The 20,755-nt window shown below is 47.5% G+C and overlaps 2 protein-coding genes across 2 annotated transcripts in view; one reads left to right on the forward strand and one right to left on the reverse strand.

Moving 5' to 3' along the window:
* Positions 1 to 653: 653 nt before the first annotated feature.
* The window catches only part of LOC146194733 (S-phase kinase-associated protein 2-like), a 42,787-nt gene continuing 22,685 nt past the window's right edge, over positions 654 to 20,755 (reverse strand). Inside the window, exons 6-7 of the mRNA XM_084597519.1 lie at positions 16,220 to 16,420; positions 654 to 769 (exon numbers count right to left, since the gene is read on the reverse strand). Coding sequence (XP_084453645.1) covers positions 16,229 to 16,420 — 192 coding nt within the window. The 3' untranslated portion in view covers positions 654 to 769; positions 16,220 to 16,228. The remainder of the gene's footprint in view (positions 770 to 16,219; positions 16,421 to 20,755) is intronic.
* Positions 6,630 to 8,580, forward strand: LOC146194734 (uncharacterized). Its single transcript, XM_084596103.1, has one exon. It carries the CDS (start codon positions 6,647 to 6,649, stop codon positions 8,549 to 8,551), a length of 1,905 nt encoding a protein of 634 aa, XP_084452229.1. The 5' UTR covers positions 6,630 to 6,646; the 3' UTR covers positions 8,552 to 8,580.

Raw genomic sequence — 20,755 nt, forward strand, 5'->3', positions numbered from 1 at the left:
CAGTGTGAATGTTGGTTCGAGCCTTTATTATAAAAACTACAGGCTTGTCCATTGGACCGCTGTTTATCAATAGATGGCTTGTAATGATGAGGTGCTTGTTTCCCTTGCGGAGAGAATACACAGACACGCACAAAAAAAAAAGAAACACAAGTTGCATATTTTGCAAGTAAAATGGTGCCGTTGACACAAATTTGGCCACAGATCCCATAGAGTATACTATACTCAAAAATCGTTGGCACCCCCCTCCTCCCTTTCCTGTGAGAGATGTCAAGAGTCCGAATAGATTGTCAAGAAGATGTTTACAGTAAATTTTCTCAGCAGTATGTTTTTTGTAGCCAGACAAAAGTAATGTAGAGGGAGAGAGCCAGGCAATTAGTTCAGTAGCAGTTTCCACAGGCCTAGATTCCCGAATAACTTGCTCAGATAAGTTTTTGTCCCATCCGCCCCAGTCACCAAAAATGGGCTGTTACTTAACTAATCAGTCTGCTCTGCTCAGCTGCTGATTGCTGTAATCTCAGTAAGGCCTGAAAATACTCACTGTGAAGTAGGAATCGCTGTACTGATTTCGAGAGCGCTCACATGCAAATGTATTCCAAGTCTAAACAACAATGTAAACAAATGTTGTGGTATACACAGAAAGGGCCAGCCGTCGGCACAACAGTACACAGATTCCTTTATTTTCATCTTTATAATATTGGTGCATGCTTTCCACTGCCACAGTGAATCTGTAGCCAATGGTCCATGACCCTCGCTCCTCTCCTGTCACAACCTGCACACAGAAGAAAAGCCAAGCAATTAATGCCAATCATCCCTGAACACCCATATTTGCAGTGAACACCAAACAAGACTCTATGCCTCACTCTGTCATTGCAAGGCTTGCCGGTTGTTACAATTCTACATCAACTGGTCACAAGACAGCAGAAGTGATCGCAAATGTAGAAGGATGGCAAAAATTCTTCGGTTTAAAAGTGGAGATTTTAGCCAGCATGCTCAATCTGGGAGCAGGTTCGAAAGAGAAATGGATTAGGAAAAACAAAACAACCAGAAGGTGACAAATGAGTATACATGTGCAAACAACCTTTGGTTTGGTTTGTGGGGTTCAACGTCCCAAAGTGGCTCAGATGCCATAGTGGAGGGCTCCGGAAATTTCGACCACCCGTGATTCTTTTAACGTGCACTGACATTGCACAGCGCATGGACGTCTCACCCCGCATCTTTGGGTACAGTAGTCGAGCGCCTTAACCACTGCGCCACCCTGGCCAATCTAGAACTGCACTTTTTCAGGTGTCGATATGCCAAGCATTGCAAAAAAATCCACTGCTGGCTTTTTTTTTTTTTTTCTTCCCAAAATATGCTTTTTGAGGTGTGAACACCACTTCTCTGGCACAGCCGTACCACTATTGGCGAGCACCACAAAAGAGGTGAGTATAATGGCAACTAGTAAGCTGGTTAACTGATAATTGATAATGAACTTTTTATAATAGTTGCAGTTAGGTGTCTGGCTACACTAAGACATTTGTAAGCTGCCATTACAGCTGAACCCAATTATAAGAGACATGGATGTAATTGCAGACAATCAGGCATAAGGAACACCAGTCGCCCAAATGGTTGGCCACCCTATGACTTTCGTTAATTGGGCCTCTTTTTAACAGACATTGAACAGTGGCGTAGCCAGAAATTTTTTTCGAGGGGGCCTGGGACGCTGCTCAGCCTCCTTCATATTGCGATACCTATCACCAACATGTCAGCGCTCAACTGCGCCATAAATTCTGCATGCAGGGATGCAAAGGTTGAACGGAAGAATAGCACCGTCCAGGGCTTTCGTTCCATCGAGTATCCTGCGCATGTATTGTTTCAGACGAAAATCATTTGCTTAATTTAGCAAATGCAGAACTGAAAATTCATCGGCAGTTTTCCAGCTATACAATTAACATTAGTTCGAATATGTAGTCTTCCTGACGGACCCGCAGATGAAATGGTTGCCTGCACTCTCCAGTGTGCTTATAATTTTGATTATAATGCAGCATCTGCACTCTAACAAACTGAAGTGTTACGAACAGACGAGGACTCACAGCAGACCACTTCGACAGACTTTCCACCGAGATTCAGTGCGAATTCACCGAGCACGAGATTCAGTGTGAACAAGAGGCCCGAGAGGGAGAAGACAGCGCAGCATCAGAAGATAGAGTTTGGCCTGTGGAGGTTGCGCATGTGGCGTCACGCTCTCTCCTAGCTATTTTTTTATTATTTCTCCACGCATTCCATCTCTGCGTGCTTTGTAAACTTGTCTGATAATATGGCTTGACTCCTTTGTATGGTCCGATGAACGATTTCAGAAAACTAAATGCACCTTTCGCTTTTTTTATTCCCGCCGAAATCTCTTTGAGCGTAAAAAGACATACTGGAGACAAAGTCCAGATTGATTTCCGGCTCTGGTGGTTCTTTTGGTCTGCGGTGTATGACAGTACGAAAATATTTCGTGGGGGGCTGAAGCCCCATAATCCCTCCCCCTGGCTACGCCACTGATATTGGATGTAGAAGACAATTGGCTATAAAGGACAAATTAGCCTTAAAGTTTGGTACTCAGTTTTGCTTGTAACAGATATTTTAACAATAGATGCGGCACCATCCCTTGCCAGGTTCAGCTGCAGCTACAGTGAAAACAAAGAGATACACCTGTGCTGCCATTATTATAACTTCAGCAAACAAAGAGCAGGTCAATCAGCTATGAAATAACTAAAAGTAGCGCCTGCAGTGGGGGTGCAGGCCGAACTACCGGCCTGTTCCGCGACGAGTAAGCCTATACGCGAGTAAGTATGCATTGCAGAGAATGCATTCACAAGCTTTAGCGGTTGTATGTGGCCGTCGAGTGTAGTTCTAGCAGTAGTGACCCCAAATCGGCGACTGCTTACATCATAACGTGCATGCACATTGAGCAGGAAGCGTTGATGTGACCCTGTCTGACTAGCGCTAGCCGGCAGCTGTTGGCGCCACTGGTGGGTAAACAAACACACTGGGGGTGCAGTCGTAATCCGTGAATCGGCGCATTCCTACGGGAGTTTAGGGCTCACACACTAAATGCTAAACAGTGTATGTTTACTGTGTTTACGTTGAAGCACGAGACGTCATTTAGCTAGGGAGTCTGTCGCAGTCATGCACACGGCTGCGGGGGAGGTGAGATGCGGAGACGGCGGCAGATGGGAGGCTTTTGTTCGGTGCGGGTAATGAAGCGGATTCAAATCTAGTGTTTTGCGATGCTGGGACTGAAAAGGTGGTGACAGAGCATGCTTTCGTGCGTTGGCCTGGCCAGATGTACTGAACATAGTTTTGCAAAAAAAAAATTACCGGCCGAAAATAATTAAGTTTGACTAACACGGGCATATAGCAGCATGTCAAAGTGTACCACTTCGTTCAAAAGTTTTGTCTGCTTATCTAATGTCATAAGGTATGCTCTCGCGTCAACGTATGCTTGTTTGGGATTTCCTCTTAGTTTTGGACTGAAAGAGCGACGAGCAATAGCTCAGCAATGAGCAACACAACGTTAACCCTTTCACTGTGCACACGGCGAAAGTTAACGTTGGATATGCGCCTTTTTATAGGCAAGCGTCAGCCTGTGACTTCAAGTGTAGATGCAGCGGCGCTGGCGACAGCAGTGGCTTTTGGGGTGTAGGCAAAAGCCCAAGCCGTCTGCATTGGATGCGCAGCGCTGGCTGTGTTTTCGAGCATAATTCCCGATATTTCAGGAAGCTATGGTGCGCCATGAGGCACAAAAAAGAAAATGGCACCTGTTTTCACATGTTTCTTGCTGCCAGATAAAGATGAGAGCGAAGGGCAGCGGTGTTGAGCACGACAATTGTAGACCCTTCGGCGAGAGATTGCCTTCGCGGCTAACGTGCGTTGCACTTCTGCAATGGAACTTGATCAGTTAGTTTGCAACTTAATTTTCGTGGTTGCTTTTGGCCGCATTACGAAGCATGCAATAACAAAAGCCTGCAACTTTGCACGTTTTGTTGTAATATACCATTAAGTCATAAGAAATTTTGACCATGTGCGTATGATCTTAATCGAAGGCAAGAAAGCCATGTTGTGACATCCCATTTACCTGCAGTACTGCCTGTGTATATGTTCGTACAGAAACAAACACAAAAGCTGCTGCGAAGGTAACTGCAGTTACCTTGAGCAGTCACTCCAGCGCGATATTGTCGAAACAGGCCCGGACTTATGAATGTAACTTTTCTGTTTTCACTTTCGAGAGTTTCAACGAGTGAATCTTCATCACCAGTCCTAGAAAGCAAGTAAACATCGTTAGGATCCCGGCAAAGTCACGCAGCGTTATTTCTCAGATTATTAAATTTTCTTTTGGAGGTCATTAGGAACCTGACAAACTAATTAAATATCCACGTACAACCTAGCTCTGACTGAGCAGGATATCTAAGTATGGTATGTATGCATGTATGTGTATGTATATATATATATATATATGGTACGAGTTTAATGTCCTAAAGTGGATTCAGCTATGAGGGGTGCAAAATGAGCAGTGTAAGATGACGTGCATTTGAATAAAAATATTCCAAGTGTATTAAAAAAAAGATCAGCAGATCGCTTAAATTTGGCTGCAAGCAATCGTGCAGAATGTTGCATTCGTGCTCATGCACCTCTCCTATAGAGCGGAGAGAACAAAATGAGAGAATATATTACCCTGTGAATGACCTTTACGCCTCTATACGATGAAATAGACATGAAACTTTTTTTTTATCGATCAGTATAAAACTGGTTGGCAGTGCACTAGTATAGGCGCATGTTACAAACAACTATACGATGAAATTCTGTTGCTTAAGTTGCAGGTACAGTGAGCTAGAAATATGATTTCTATTTTCCTATAGTTGCCAGTAGTGATTGTTCTTTAGAGTGAAGGTGCATCGAGCAGCGGAATGCCCATCAAAAGAGTCATACGAAAAACACACTTCCAGTCATTCATATTGTTGTCCTCCTTTCATGCACTAGCAATAGGTCTGGAAGTTGAACAGTATTGACTATTAGTTTTTCTTATACATTGCGCTTTCTCGTTTTCATTTCACTTGATCAGTCACAGCCACCCACTGTAGCCGCGCGCTGTTGAGGCCACGGCAAAGGAAGCCAATGCAGCTCTTTGACGGGTTATTCCAGCAGTAATCGGCTGATAAAGTGCTGAACTAGTCTCCAGGCATAAACCAAACCATTTCTACGCACAAGCAAAGCTTACACTTCAGAATATTCGCACGCGCGAGCTGGTTTCAAAGGCAGCGTCGCTTGGCGCAGTGTAGGCACGCTGCGTTTTTGCCTACACCCCATGTTGCTGCCGATTTCAGCGCCACCTTTGTTTACAAACATGACGCTTGTCTATATGCGGGAGCGTTTTGTTGCTAAACAAGCCAACTCTCACAACGTAAGAATAATATGCCTCTGATTGTATGCTAAAATAATACAGCATGAAGCCATCGATTTCGGCCTCCTCGGCAATCTCTAGACGAAGCCCAAAACAGGTCCGAGGGTCACTAAGGTCGCAGATTATAGTGAAGGCCCTACGACCACCGTCCACGGCGTGCATGTAGGATGGCAGCCGGCCGACACCACGAATAGCAGACGACATGGGGATGAGAGGTTTACTCGATTTGGCTGAACTAGCTGCACTAGTTCACTGAGTGCAGCACCTTCGCAATCGTTTTTCCAGTGCAGCGCGTGACCCCTGCACCTTGCTATTTCTTTTGCAAAGATGCAGGCCTAGTTCAGAGCAAGTTCACCAAATCTCTGAACTGGCCGGTTGCCAAGTGCAGCGAGTGCAGCAAATGTGCAGCGCCATCGACGCTAGTGTCACGCTGCACCTCAACTAGCGCTACACGCTCTCGGCACCTTCTTGGATCCTGCCAGAAGTGGCACAGAAAGTGCTGCCAAATCAAGTAGACCTGAGATTTCATTGTGACGTCGGCGGCTAATGGTTGCCAGACCAGAAAGCAGTGGTTTCGATATTAATAATAACAATGAATTTTAAAACTATCTACTGCACCTAAAGAGTTCAAATTTCAAAAATATATAATTTAACGTGTGTGGAGTGAAATGGAATAATCAGTTTATGCTCACATGTTAGCTGTCCTTACCTATTTAAGGGGAGACACGGGGGTTTGCGGCCGAAAAATGACCAAAAAATTGACTTTTCAAAGTATTTTTTTTCCGAATCTAGATGTTCTGAGGAACCCATACATAAAATATTATAACTGTCAGTTAAGTATTTATTGAATTATTGCTCTTCAAAGTCATCAATGTGACAGTTTTCCTCGCGAAAATGACTGAAAAAAAAGGTCAAATTCAAAAGCGTGCCATACAAGAACCCCGCTATAACCCCGCTGCGGAGCGCCACCATTTTGGTTTCGTTTGAAGCATGAAGCTCTCTGCTATCCGTTTTTAGTGGGAAACCGTGCATGCGTCTGGCAACAACAGAGCCACAAGCCAGTAAAAAAATAAAGAATACTCGCACCGCATTGGCGCTTTTGCGTCACGTGCTACGAATCCTGCCTCCCTATTGGACACTGCGAAATCGTCTGCTAAAAAGATAAAAAAAAAACGGCATCGCGTCTGCCATTTTGGATTGAGCTTTCTCGAACACGCTACGATGGCTGGTGGCAATAGAAAGTTCCGCACTGCGCACGCATTCGGAAAGAAGAAAAAACGGCGGCAACCGCGCCCGCAACGGCTGCAGTCACGCGAAATGCTGCCGGATGCACCGACATCGGAGACCGCCGACACTTCGAGCCCTGCTGCGGCGTCGTCGCAAGATGCTGCAACAACCGACGGAGCTGGGAGAGCCGTCCGTGTAGACACGCCTTTTCTGTCCAACGCCGATAGAACAGAACTAGAACATCGCGCGACGGAGGCACAGCGTGAACTTTCGTCAGTTTCAGGCACTCGGCGAAAGCGGTCTCTTTTGGGATCAACGATCGAAGATGCGCCCGCGTCAGGAACGCCGTTCACTGTGCTAGCCCTAACCTCCGTGAACGAGCTGCTTGAGTGCGTGAAATGCAAAGTGTGCGGCGGTTCTGTAAGCATTGCAAAAGGTGAGCTGGAATTTGGGCTTGCTGTTAAGCTCAATTGTGAAGTCTGTGGGCAGGTGGAAACCACTTGGAGCTCGCCTAGGGTAGGCACGAACGCAACCTGCAAGCCTTTCGAAGTCAACGTTCTCGCCGCGCGCGCTGCTGCAAGCACGGGGAACGGGCAGACCGCATTGAATGACATTTTCTCCGCACTCAATATTTCGCGGCGTGGTATGCACTGTAGAACGTACCAAGACTACTTGAAAGGCAAGTTAAACCCTGCTGCTCTAAACGCTGCCGCACAAGTGATGATTGACTGTGCTGATATTGTGAAACTTCAATACCGGAACCTGAACTTTGGACACACGGGAAATATAGCTGTGTCGTTCGATGGAACGTGGCTCACTCGGGGCCATTCCTCGCATGTATGTGTTGGGACTGTAATTGAGCTTTTTACGGGCTATGTTCTCGATTTTGTGGTTTTGTGTAATTTCTGCCTGGGATGCCGCTTTGGTCCTAAGGAGGGCGAACCAAACTTTGAAGCATGGCAAGCCGGCCACAAATGCCAGAAAAACACTTCCAGCAAGCCAGGTGAAATGGAAGTTGAAGCAGCCAAGATTCTGTTCAGCCGGTCAATTGAAAAGTATGGACTGCGCTATGTAACCATGCTTTGTGATGGTGACAGCCGCGCCTTCAACAGTCTTCAAGACGCGAATGTGTACGGATATGTGCAGATTCAAAAAGAAGACTGCACCAACCATGTCAGCAAGAGGATGGGAACAGCACTTAGAAACCTAGTGCATAAAAGGAAGGGAGAAAATGGACCAAGTCTCAGCGGGAAAGGAAAGTTGACTGGTGAGCTCATTACAAAGCTCACCATGTACTGTGGCTGGGCACTGAAAACGCACCAGGGTGACATTGACAAAATGCACAATGCGGTGCTTGCTACATATAACCATGTGACATCAACGGATGCAGAGCCAAACCATGGTCTCTGCCCTCAAGGGCAAGAATCCTGGTGCAAGTATAACCAGGCTTTGGCTAAAGATGAGCCACCCCCAAAGCACCGCTATAACTTGCCAGAGTATGTCGCAGCTGCACTGAGGCCTGTTTTCATCCGCCTCTCCGACAAGAAGTTGCTGCAACGCTGCCAAAGGGGAAAGACCCAAAACTCAAATGAGAGTCTCCATTCCATCATTTGGTCCCTGGTGCCCAAGACTAAGCATGCCTCATTGTTTGCAGTGCAATCTGCTGTGGCTGAAGCAGTCATTAGATTCAACGCCGGCAAGGAATGCGCTACCAAAGCCATTTTGCAGCAGCTGAGCGTGAACCATGGCACTACAGCCATTGAAAGGTCAGCCGAGAGGGATAGGTGTCGGCTTGCGGCATCTGATGCAAAGCATGCACGCGCAGAAAGCTTCCGCAGCGCAATGAAAAGAAAGCGCACAGCTGTGAAAGACAGTGATTACATGCCTGGTGCATTCTAGAGGTCAGCCCTTTCGTATCCATGGTTGCTTTTGCCCATAATAAAGTTTTGTGGTGTTCTAAACTTATTTTCTTGTTTTCTCAAAATGGACTTTTTTTCCACGCTGACAACCCTTGCCCACGATATCTTGAGATCTACTGGCCCGATTTGCATCATTTTTGTTGCATTTGAAAGCTTATGAGATGCTTTCTGCAATCATACTAATACATTTACATATTTTTGTGCATAAATATAAATAAGAACCAATTTATCTGGTTCAAGAAAATCTCATTTTCAGACTGGAAATTTCCAAAGTCTAACTTTTTTGGTGATTGGTCTAAAATTATGCTTATGCTATGGTTGCATTCCCTGGTCCTTCTAGAGCATGTAAATGTAAAATATAGGCCAGTATTTGCATTGCAAGTTGCCTTAATTTTGGGCAAGGTGGTCCAACATGACACATTGAATATCTTCACGTCTATATAAGTTAGGTAAAATCCAATTACATATTTGTTATCAGCAGAAAAATCTACATCAGCTATAAAAATTTCAACCTTGTAACTTAAGAAATAAGAAAAAAGGTCAAACCCCAGTGTCTCCCCTTAAGAGGGGAGGCTACCCTTCAGCATCAACTTTTTATTTCTTGAGATATTTAAATGAAATTTTCAGGGTAAGCTCACAGAACAAACACTTTAAAAACAACCAAGTTTCATGGAGCTGGGTTCATTGATTCCAAAGTTAGAACGTCCCTTAGGACAGGCATGGAGAATTTGCAAAACGCGCTGGTACTGTGAAATTTGTTATGGTTATAGTTACCATTCGTTATAGTTACCCAGGGTAAGACAATTCCCTTTTTTCCAAATTTTGTCGCCGAAAAATTTTAGCACAGCCCTAAAATCAGGTATTAATCAGACCTACATTAACCAAATTTTAATTGTTTGTCATTAACAACTAAGTTTCATAGAGCTGTGCACGCTGGATCTCAAGTTACAAGAGTATACCATATGGGTCACATGGGTCCAGAACTAGAGAATTTGCAGAATGTGTTGGCATTGTTAAATTCATGATGGTAATTTCTGACAGGTATCACAGAGCAAGCCAAGGCCCTTTTTCTAAATTTCCTTGTTTTCTAAGTTCCACTGTAACAGATGCTAAGATGCTGAAGGTGTCGATGCAGTCGTTGGCGGCGCGCTTCGCCATGCGGACGGCCTTCACTTCCATGCACTGAATGCGCATCGCATCTCGAGGCATCATGAGCGGCCACGTAATGTTTGACACAGAGGTGCTGAGTGCACAAGGAGAGATCATCTGCGATCGCAAAAATGGTGAAAGGCGAAGGAAACGCATGAAGTACAAAGACAGCCAACGAGAGCAGACGACGGGCAGGGCAGCCAGTGGAGACCATTGCGTCAGCAGGCGCAGCAGGCAATAGCAGTCGCTCGATCCCCCGCGTTCTCGCAGAGCGCAAGCTTTGCCATATTGCAGCCTTGAATTCGAGTGCGGAAAACTCGAAAACCACCACGAAGCGCCCAATTGGAAGCAAGTCACACCTCAACTGCGCCACCATCGCTGAGGGCGGCAAATGAAAGTGCAAGAATTCACAAGCAAAACAAGACCAAGATGATGGCGCACGGTTTGGTGGGAGAGGAATGGCGCGTGTGCAAGTTTCGGAATTTTCTGCGCTTGCTCGCAGCTCGCCGGCTACTGCCGCTTGTTATACAATTAATTTCAGTATTTCTGGGACGAGTTTGCCACTGATAATAGTAACTACAGAAAGGATAGTTTATAAAACATACTACCAGAATACCTATATAATCTTCCAAAAATCAACTGTTCCGCGATTTTTCTGTTTCCAAGTGGCCTTCATAAATTGTTTTGGTGCTGGTGTTTTCTTTTGTTGCAAATATAAAGAAGATAAATTGGCATCTTGCTTTTGCAGCTTTCATGCATTTTTGATGGTTTTGACTTTTGTTCATGTAAGTTGATATGCAGAAAGAAAAATGAGTGACACATGGAGTAGCATACAGCATGATTCATACCGTATTTACTCGCATAATGATCGCACTTTTTTTTTTAAAATACTGACGCAAATTTCGGGGTGCGATCATTATGCGGGGTAAATTTTCTACAAAAAATTTTTGAGCACCGAAAACGCAAACAAGTTGCAGGTCAGACGTCTTAGAACATATATCTCGATTACAACCAAAAATAAAAGCTGAGTAAGGCTTACCTTCGCAATAAACACGCACATTAAGCATCACATGGAGTGCACAATGCCCATTTATTTTTTTTCGTCAGTACTCTAATCAAAGTCTGAATCCTTGCCATCCTCACTTTCACTGCTGCACGACTCATCGGAAACGGCAGTGTCGTCACTGGGAGCATCTTCCCAATCCCACAGGAAGTCATCTTCCGTTCCATCCAAAGCGTTAGATATGCCTGTCTTCTTAAAACTCTTAGCCACTACCTCGTCGGGGATACTGCTCCACGCTTCTGTGATCCACGAGCACAGCATCTCCACGGATGGCCTTCTAATCTTTCCGCTCGGCGTCAAATCATGCTGGCCCATCGCCATCCACTCAGCATAAAGTCGTCGAACGTTGTCCTTGAACGGTTTGTTCAAAGACACGTCGAGAGGCTGCAGCAGCGAAGTCAGGCCGCCAGGAATGACTGCAATGTCCGTGCGCAGCTCTTCCAGCTTGGCACGCACGCTGTCCACAAGGTGGCCCCTAAAACTGTCCAAAACCAGAAGCGAGGGAAGCAGAAATGCTCCTGGTCTTCTTCCCCAAACAGTCTTGATCCAGACGAGCATCAGGTCTGCAGTCATCCACCCTTTCATCTGTGCACGTATATGGATGCCACGGGGAAAGTTTCCCTTCGGAATAGTCTTCCGTTTGAAGATCACGTATGGTGGCAGCTTCCGCCCGTCGGCCGTCACAGCAAGCATGACTGTGCATCGCTGTTTTTCTGCGCCAGACGTCTTCACGAGGACGCTCCGAGCACCCTTCTCGTTCACAGTTGTATTCCGGGGCATGTCGAACGTCAGTGGAGTTTGATCGGCGTTTCCAATTTGCGACATGAGGTAACCGCATTTTTCGCGAAGCCTAGTGACGAAGTGATGGAAGTCTATTACTTTGCTTTCATACGCGGCTGGGAGCCGCTGGCACAACGACGTCCGCTGCCTCAGGGAAAGTCCATTCCGTCGCATAAAGCGAGTCGTCCAACCGGAGCTAGCGCGGAAATCCTTTGCGGCGATTCCCAGCTTCCTGGCAGTTGTGCACGCCTGCGTCTGTATCATTTCTAATGACACTGCACCACCATCCTTGCGCAGGTCCCTCACATATTCTAGGACCGCCTCCTCAACACGAGGGAACTTGCCCGTTTCGGGTCCACGGAAAGCCCGCCGTGTCTTGTTCGTAGCCACCAGCTTCTCGCGCTGCTTCTTCCAATAGCGTATCCTCATTTCGTCCACGCCGAAATGCCTACCAGCAGCGCGGTTGCCATGCTCCACTGCATAGTCGACAGCCTTGAGCTTGAACGCGGCGGTGTAACTGGCATACAGCCCTATGGTAAAATGGCGTAAACTCGCACAAAAACACAAAGCACGCTACGACGCTGCCGAATTGCAAAATGGCGAACGCCGCAACATGGAATCATGGGAACTCCAACGTTACTAGACTAGGTTGGGAACTCGTCGGAATGCATTCGCTGCGGGATGACTGCAGATCAACCACCAGGCGGCTCCATGTTCGGGGTGCGATCATTACGCGGGGAATTTAAAAAATGGAATTTTGACCTCAAAATTCAGGGGGTGCGATCATTACGCGAGTGCGATCATTATGCGAGTAAATACGGTATCATCTGTCTCTGTCGGCTCTACTGTTCGTTTATTTTTGCAGAGGCAAGAGACGTCTGATGCGCGTACAAGAAGAGAGTGAGAAGTTTGGGCTTAAACTGAACATTAAAAAGACAAAGATCATGGCGTCTTGCCCTATCAAGTCCTGGAGCATCAATGGACAAGAAGTGGAAGCTGTGACAGATTTTCTCTTTTTGGGCTCCAAGATTACCTCGGAAGGAGACTGTAGCCATGAAATTAGGAGACGCCTGCTTCTGGGAAAGAGAGCAATGGTTAGCCTTGACCGCCTAATAAAGAGCAGAGACATTACCGTATTTACTCGAATCTAACGCGCCCTCGATTGTAACGCGCACCCGTTTTTCGTGACCCCCACCCCCGAAAAAAAAAAAAAGATCCGATTGTAACGCGCATCCGTTCTCCGCGAAAAAGAGTACCGCGCACCTAACGCTTTCATACAGCAATACAACTTTGTCTCGTTTGGAAAAGCAAAGATTTAATCTCAGTGCACTAAAAAACACACACACAAAAGGAAACGGCTTATCTTGCCAAGATTGTCACTATGCCGGCACAAGGTTCACTCGTCGCTGTCAGACAACTCCTTGTCACTGCTGACGGACCAAAGCATCTCATCCTCGGTGCCGTCCATGACATTCGATATGCCACATTTTTTAAAGGCCTTGATGACCATGGCAGACGGTATCGTGCACCACGCATCTTTCGCCCATCCAGTGAACTCTTGCAGCGAGGCACGCTTCATTCTGTTGCTGGGAGTGAATTCATGGCAGCCACTCACAAGCCATTCGGTGTACAGCGCCCGAATCCTATCTTTCACTGGCTTGTTCAAGCAAACATCGAGCGGCTGGAGCTGCGATGTCATGCCACCTGGTATCACGACAAGGTCGGTGTTGCACGCAGCGAGCTTGTCCTTGATGCGTTGGTCGAGATGGCACTTGAAAGCGTCGAGCACAAGCATCGCACGCAGGCCCAAACTGCCGCCGGGTCTCTTGCGCCAGACGTTATCGATCCAGTCGGCGACCAAGTCCGTTGTCATCCAACCTTTTTCATTGGCGCGCACAATCACGCCACTCGGAAACACGATTCCTTTCGGGAGCGTCTTGCGCCTGAATATGAGATACGGGGGCAGCTTGTGTCCATCCGCGGTGCAACAAAGCATTGCGGTGACGCGTGTTTTTTCGTGGCCGGAAGACAACACGCGCACTTGCTTCGCCCCCTTCTTTTCAACGGTTGTGGTGGCAGGCATGTCAAAGTACAGCGGTGTCTGATCGGCATTTCCAATCTGGCCGAGGTGGTAGCCGTACTTGCGGCGCAAACTTAGAACGAACCGCTGAAAACTGTGCAGCTTTTCTTCGTACTCTTCAGGCAACTTCTGGCATATCCCTGTCCGCCTTCGAAGAGAAAAGCCTTTTCTCTTCATAAAATTAGACAGCCAGCACCTGCTCGCTTTAAAGTCGCTCCGCGTTAGCCCTGTTTGTAGGGCTAGCTGCATCGCCCGGACTTTGAGCAGGTCCGTCGTCACTGGCCGCTGCGCCGCTCGCTGCTCTAGAACATATTCTGCGAGCCGCTCTTCTATTTCGGTGAACCGGCCCTGCTTCGGTCCACTGAAACCTTTTCGTGTAGCCTTGCTGCCGAAAATCTTTTCCTTCTGCTTGCGCCAGTCCCGCACGCATGTTTCCGGAACTCCGAATGCGCGTGATGCGGCCCGATTTCCGTCCGTCTCTGCACACACGATGACTTTCCGTTTAAATGCGGCATCATGATGAACTCGACGAATCTTCGGCACGTCCATACTGGTCGGTCAATCACAGAAAACGGGTAGGCTAACCAAAGCACATGTACCAGAGCACACGAAGGACGCTACTGCAGCTAGGCATAGACAGCTAGACCAGATAGTAGGCTCGAAGTGCATACCAGGCGGCCATTTTGAAATGCCGATGGCGATATGATATCGGAGATTTAGGGTCGTACTCGATTCTAGCGCGCACCCAATTTTTGGACACGATATATCGGAAAAAAGGTGCGCGTTAGATTCGAGTAAATACGGTAGTCTGCCAACCAAGATCCGTATAACTCGTGCTATGGTCTTTCCAGTTGTGATGTATGGATGCGAGAGTTGGACTGTGAAAAAGGCTGACCGCCAAAGAATTGACGCGTTTAAATTGTGGTGCTGGCGAAGACTCTTGAGAGTTCCTTGGACTGCCAGAAGATCAAATCAGTCGATATTGTCGACCATAAACCCTGACTGCTCATTCGAGGGTCAAATTCTAAAGTTAAAGCTCAGCTACTTTGGTCATCTGATGAGAAGAGAGGAGTCGCTGGAGAAAGATTTGATGCTGGGAAAGGTTGAGGGTCGCCAGAGAAGGGGTAGGCAGCAAGCGCGATGGTTAGCATCCTCGAGGCACTGCAGATGAAGTTATGCGATGTTAGGAAGATAGTGAGAGACCGAAAAGCGTGGCGTGACATGGTCCATAGGGTCACGAAGAGTCGGACACGACTGAACGAGTGAACTGAACTGAAGTTCCTTGAAGTGTGTGTTTTAGGCCTTGACATGTCAAGTGGTGCAGCATTAGGAAAAAGCCAAGAAAGGGGACACCATATATACAGGGACTTGAATATTTGGGGGCTGGGATTTAAAAAATTCCTATGCAAAATCTACTACACCATTCGAGCTGAAATAACGTTCACAAAGCAGCAAAATATCGTCTACGTTATCTGATAAGTGATTCAACATCGGTACTTGCCTAGATTTTTTGAAATCGAGGAAAAACTGCTCTCGGCGGCGTGCACAATTTTCGCAGAAGAGAGTCGAAAAGCTATTTTAACATGGTGCGTCATCTGTCGGGCAGTGAGACAAGCTTCATCCCGGCCGTTGGCGCGCTTGCCTCGCTGCCCGACAGATGACGCACCATGTTAAAATAGCTTTTTGACTCTCTTCTGCGAAAATTGTGCACGCCGCCGAGAGCAGTTTTTCCTCGATTTCAAAAAATCTAGGCAAATATCGATGTTGAATCACTTATCAGATAACGTAGACGATATTTTGCTACTTTGTGAACGTTATTTCAGCTCGAATGGTGTAGTAGATTTTGCATAGGTATGTTTTAAATGCCAGCCCCCAAATATTCAAAACCCTGTACAGACACAGCACATTTTGTGTGCCTGTGTGTGGCTGCAAATGATTTCCACACAGAGGTACTGCCATCGTTTGGCAAACGATGGCAGATCAGGACATGTGCAGAAAAAAAGACATTTGCACCACTTCTGGAGGTCAACGCACATGCTTCAGTCATAGCAAAACAACACGACTCTCTCATTTAGAAATTCAAAGCTGTATAACTGTCACCACCACTCCCAGTTCAGAACTGACAAGTTAAAAAGCTACCAGAAGTACACAAACGAAATTTACTTGACATATTGTTCAACATGTTAGATTCGCACCAACTAGCCCAAATGGTCACCATGTTAAAATTTACCCCTGCTTTGCCTCGCTTTCTAAGCAAGGTGAACAGCAAACAAATGAACCAGTAGTCCCTATGTCAAGCAAGATCAACCAGCAGTGGGCACTCTTGACACCTTAGTGACACTAGCTCTACACACACACACACACACACACACACACACACACACACACACACGACAAACACACACACTCGGTGTTACCTGTGAAGCTCTTGCAAACTTTTTTCATACCAAGTGGTTAAACACAACACTTGCCTGATGCTGAACACTTGACACCTACACTCACTTTCGGCGACCAAGTGAAACTTCCATCTCATCAATGCCATCCCAGAGTACAAATTCTGGCCCTTGGGAACCCACCCATCTCTTTCACAGGGCCAGCGCCGCCTGCTGACCCTCCAGCGGTGAGGTGGGACCAGGGTGGCGCTCGGCACGTGGCGATGATCCTGCAGATGACTGGGAAGGCGATTGCTCAAACGGGACCACCAGCTCCCCATAGTAGTTGAACACCTTGAGCTGGGGAAGACGCCGGGCTAACGACTCCAGCAGCAAATCCACCACCTGTTTCGAGAAGAAGGAGGGGGCGGGTTCAGGTGGCTGCAACTCTCAGCACACGGAAGAAATGAGGAAGACGATGCAAGTATATGGCACATGCGGGACAGAACAGAGTGACATGGAAGACAGAGAACGGCAAAGCAACATTGCTGGAGGTCGGGTGGTCACAGTGTGTGGCTGATGGTGCCCCGCCTGGCCTACGACCCAGGTCACAAGACCTGGGAGTGGCAGACTCCTGTTGTGCTCCTGGAGCACGTAGCCAGCACGCACGTTCAGCGTCGTGCTGGGTGCGCTGGATAGACGCACCTGGAAATCTGGCGTTGCAGCCGCTAGGTGGCAACCTGAGGCCTCTGGTCTTGGCCGAGCCTCTCCAGCTGCTTAGCCACCTGCTGGCCTTACCCAAGCGCCTGTGGACAATGGGCATTCCTTGCACTCCGAGCCGACGCGACCAGGAGAGTCCGCATTGACTTCCTTCTTCTAGCGTGTGGTGACTGTCACTAGTTTATGTTCGTTTTCATCTTGTTTGTTAAGCTCATTATTTGTTACGTGTTATTTGTCGAATCTAATATTTCTGTATAAACAAATATGCTCCAAGTTTTACCGGCCTGGTCTTGTTTTTGTTTGACCCCATCAAATCAGCCCTTCGATTGGCAGGTTATAAAGAACCTCCTCACAGGCATAAAACTAATATAACAAACTACGCAACAACATGTCTCCCTCGCTACTGCTGCAGGACGCAGACTTTGTTGCACTGCACAAGTGCTGTGAGGTAGGTGCAGCAAGTGTTCAGTACTACCTCGCCGGTGCCAACAGCGCCACATATGGCTCACCAGCATACAGAGTTGACAGCCAAGAAATCGCCTACTCCTTGAAATTGCCTATAGCGCCTCTTCTCAGCAGCAGCGTGACTATTTGTTGCTGCTTGTGGTTGTCTTCCGTCTCGAGTGTGTGCATCGTCAATTGCGTGTGTTGGCATGGCAATTTGCGAAGAGAGCAGCCCTGACGTTGTAGATAAAGCTTGAAATCATTCAACATGTCTGTAGAAGGCATGCAAACATTCCAAGCCATGATTCACATCACATGCCACCCACCCGTCTGATCCACCAATTCCAGTGACAGCTATGGCATGGCGAGGTGGTTCGGAGTGCGAAATGAACGAGGTTTCAGTAAAAATGGGATAGAATCATATAGCCAAACACCCCGTCCACTCATAATATTGCACCATATCAACCTGTAGGCGCACACAGCTCTTAACTGCTTAAATGCATTCCTCAGGGCTTTGCATTCAGCGACGTCTGTATATACAGCCTCATAGGCCCTTCTTTTTAAGACTTGAAAATGCACTGTTTGGCATGGTTTCGCTTGGTGGTTCAGCACCGAGAGAAGCGGTCATTTACAGTGCTTAAAGTTTGCCTCCATAGGAGGGGGTCTCCAGTGATTTAAGTACAGGTGGAAAGGGAAATAGATAGGGAGCGAGAAAGAAAGCGAATGGTGGCCTGCTTCGCACATCATTTTTTACAAAGGGGAGAAATTATTGTTCTCCGTCTTAGGTTTTACAAAGTATGTAAATGGTTCTTATTAAAATTCACCGCAAAATTGTGAAAACAGACAAAAAATGCTCTGAAAACCACTGACAAAAATAAAAAATGTCAGCTGCTTCGCTTTCATGCAGTCCTTATATATTTGAGTGCAGGGGGAGTCAGACCCCTTTGGTGGGGGTCTTGGACCCCCCAGACTTTAGTGACTGCTGCCAAGCCTCAAGAGGCTTGGCAGCAGTCACTTTGGCACCGAAAAGGAACTATGAAATGGCAAAAATGATCTGAAGAAAAGCGGTCAATAGATGTAAAAGCTCGTTAATTCAAACTTGAAGGGGCCGAGAAAATTGTTCAAATTAAGCGGAGTTCGAATTAACAGTTGGGCACTGGAATGAGCGCCATCGTGGCCCACCGTGCTGGACGAGCCCACATGTTGACTCATTACCATGAGTAAAGAGGGCTAGGCGCTACTGCACGTTTATGGAGGGCGATTCTGATAATTTTTGCAATTGAGCCGCAACGGCGAATGAACGGGACTAATCGGTCAGTCATGCGCCGCAAACAAGAACCGGAATGCATTCGAGTGAGTAGCGAGCTTCAAAACATTTTTATTTACACGGAAAAATAATCGGTAATGTGCATTTGCTTGCGTTTCTTGTGCCGCGACTCCACAAGCATCGACTACAGCTTGCCCAAGAGCTCCAGTGCAGGATCCGAATTCTCATCGGCGGAGAAGTATCGTGCAGCGAGATCGAGCGCCGACGCTACTTCACATGCACTAGTGGGTGGCACCGGATCATCGCCTTCGTCGGACTCTTCATCGCTTTCAGCCGTGTTCGCCACCCGTGAGCCCTGTGGAGCACATGCAGCCGCGATTATATCCTCATCACTCAAGGGCCCAGACGTCTCCACACCGTTGTCAACGTCAACGTAGGCTTCAAAGGCGACGCCCTCCGACAAAGCCGCGTAGCCACGGTCGAGCACGACGGAGTCATCATCAGACGAAGCCTCCGCTACCTCCGCGCTGCATGCTTCTGGGGCGTCACCGAAGCCACACTTGCGGAAACAATTTTTTATAGTTTCCGGCTTGACGGTATTCCACGATGATGCCAGCATGTGGACAGCTCCAAGCAAATCGGTGTCGTACGACTTGCCACTTTCCAAACAAAGAAGAAGTCTCTCTAGGAGGTGGCGCCTGTATAGCGTTTTTAAGTTTTGAATAACTCCAAGACCCATGGAGCACAGAAGTCATGTTTTTAGGCAAAAATGCCAAGAGGATTGCTGTCAGTCCACTCACGTCACAATGAGCCGTACAGTTGTCCACGAACATGAGAACATTCCTGTTCTGTGCAGCGAATTTCCTGTCTAGCTTGCGCAGCCAGTCGGTGAAAATTTCCCGTGTAATCCACGACTTTTTGTTTGCGGTGTAATCAACAGGAAGAGTCTTGATGCCTTTAAAACAGCGAGGCTTCTCTGCCTTGCCGATCACCAGCAAGCGGCACCGTTCCGTGCCGGTCGCATTTGCGCACATCATGGCCTTTGTAAGTGATGGTCTTGTTGAGGAGCAATTTGAAATACAGCGCCGTCTCGTCAGCATTAAATACATAGCTGAGTGCATAATCAGCAAGGAGTTCCTTCAGTTCACTGGAGACCCACTGTTCACACGTTTCCTTGTCGACTTCAGCTGACTCCCCACAAACATTTCTATATGTCAGCCCGTGACGCGCCTTGAAACTTGACTGCCAGCCTTCCGACGCGCCAAACTCGCTGATGCCCATTTGGCTGGCAAAGACTGCAGCCTTCGCAGCAATTATGGGCCCGCTTAACGGAATGTTCCGGCTGCGAACTTCTTTTATCCATGCCATTACGGCACTCTCCACTTCGGGATAGGCCGACGTCCGTAGCCTTCTGCGAGAGGGCTCCATAACGTCTTTACGAAAGGCAGCACTGATCGATTCCTTGTTCCTGAGATACGTTCACAGCGTGCTCTTCTTGATGTCGTACTTTCTGGCTATATCCGTCTTGGATAGGACACCACGTTCCACCTCACTCAAAATCTCCATTTTCGTCTTGAGGTCCTTTGCCGTGTATTTACCGCGGTTTGCCATGGCTGTCACAATCGATGAGTCGTCGCTGGCAAAGCGGTGAGACAACGAAAACGGTAAAACTTGGACCACCGCGGCACAAACAAATGCACGACACCGGCAACTGCGCTGTGCACACAACGTGATCGCAGGACAAAAAGAAAAAAGGCTTGTCAAAAGCGCACCCAGCAACCGCGGTGCAGCCAAAACCTGCAACGGCTTGCGCCGGACCGTTGGTGTGACGGTGCCTGGCTAAAGTGCTCTAGAATATTGGGTAGTGAGCTCACTCTCCGGCGACGGCGCGCGCTGCCCTGTCTCCGAAAACGGCAACAGGTTTTTGTTTTCAAAGGGGCCCGCGCTGAGGCGCTGCCGCCGTCGTCTATGGAAGCCTCCGCTAGCCTCCGCTGCCTCAGCCGATAGTGTGCAGGCTTCGCGCTCCGCTGTGTTTCAGCTGTGCCTTCCATATGAGCCACTTTTTGCGTTTATAGAAAATATTATGTCTTTGTAGGAAGTATAGTAGGGCATGCTGGGCTCCCTCTTAAAAGTTGATACTATACAAGAAAATGTGCAGAATGAAACAAGCATGCATTTGGCACTGACTGCTGCTGCAAACAAATGCACTGCAGCTAGTTCCATCCTCCCAAGATCACGACCAGCACATTACTAGGAGTGATTCAAGAATAATATTTCACATTGCTGGCTATGTCGCAAGAAAGTGCATT

The sequence above is a fragment of the Amblyomma maculatum genome, chromosome 3 (genome assembly GCF_055883805.1).
Source record: "Amblyomma maculatum isolate TAMU_Amacu chromosome 3, ASM5588380v1, whole genome shotgun sequence".
NCBI lineage: Eukaryota > Metazoa > Arthropoda > Arachnida > Ixodida > Ixodidae > Amblyomma > Amblyomma maculatum.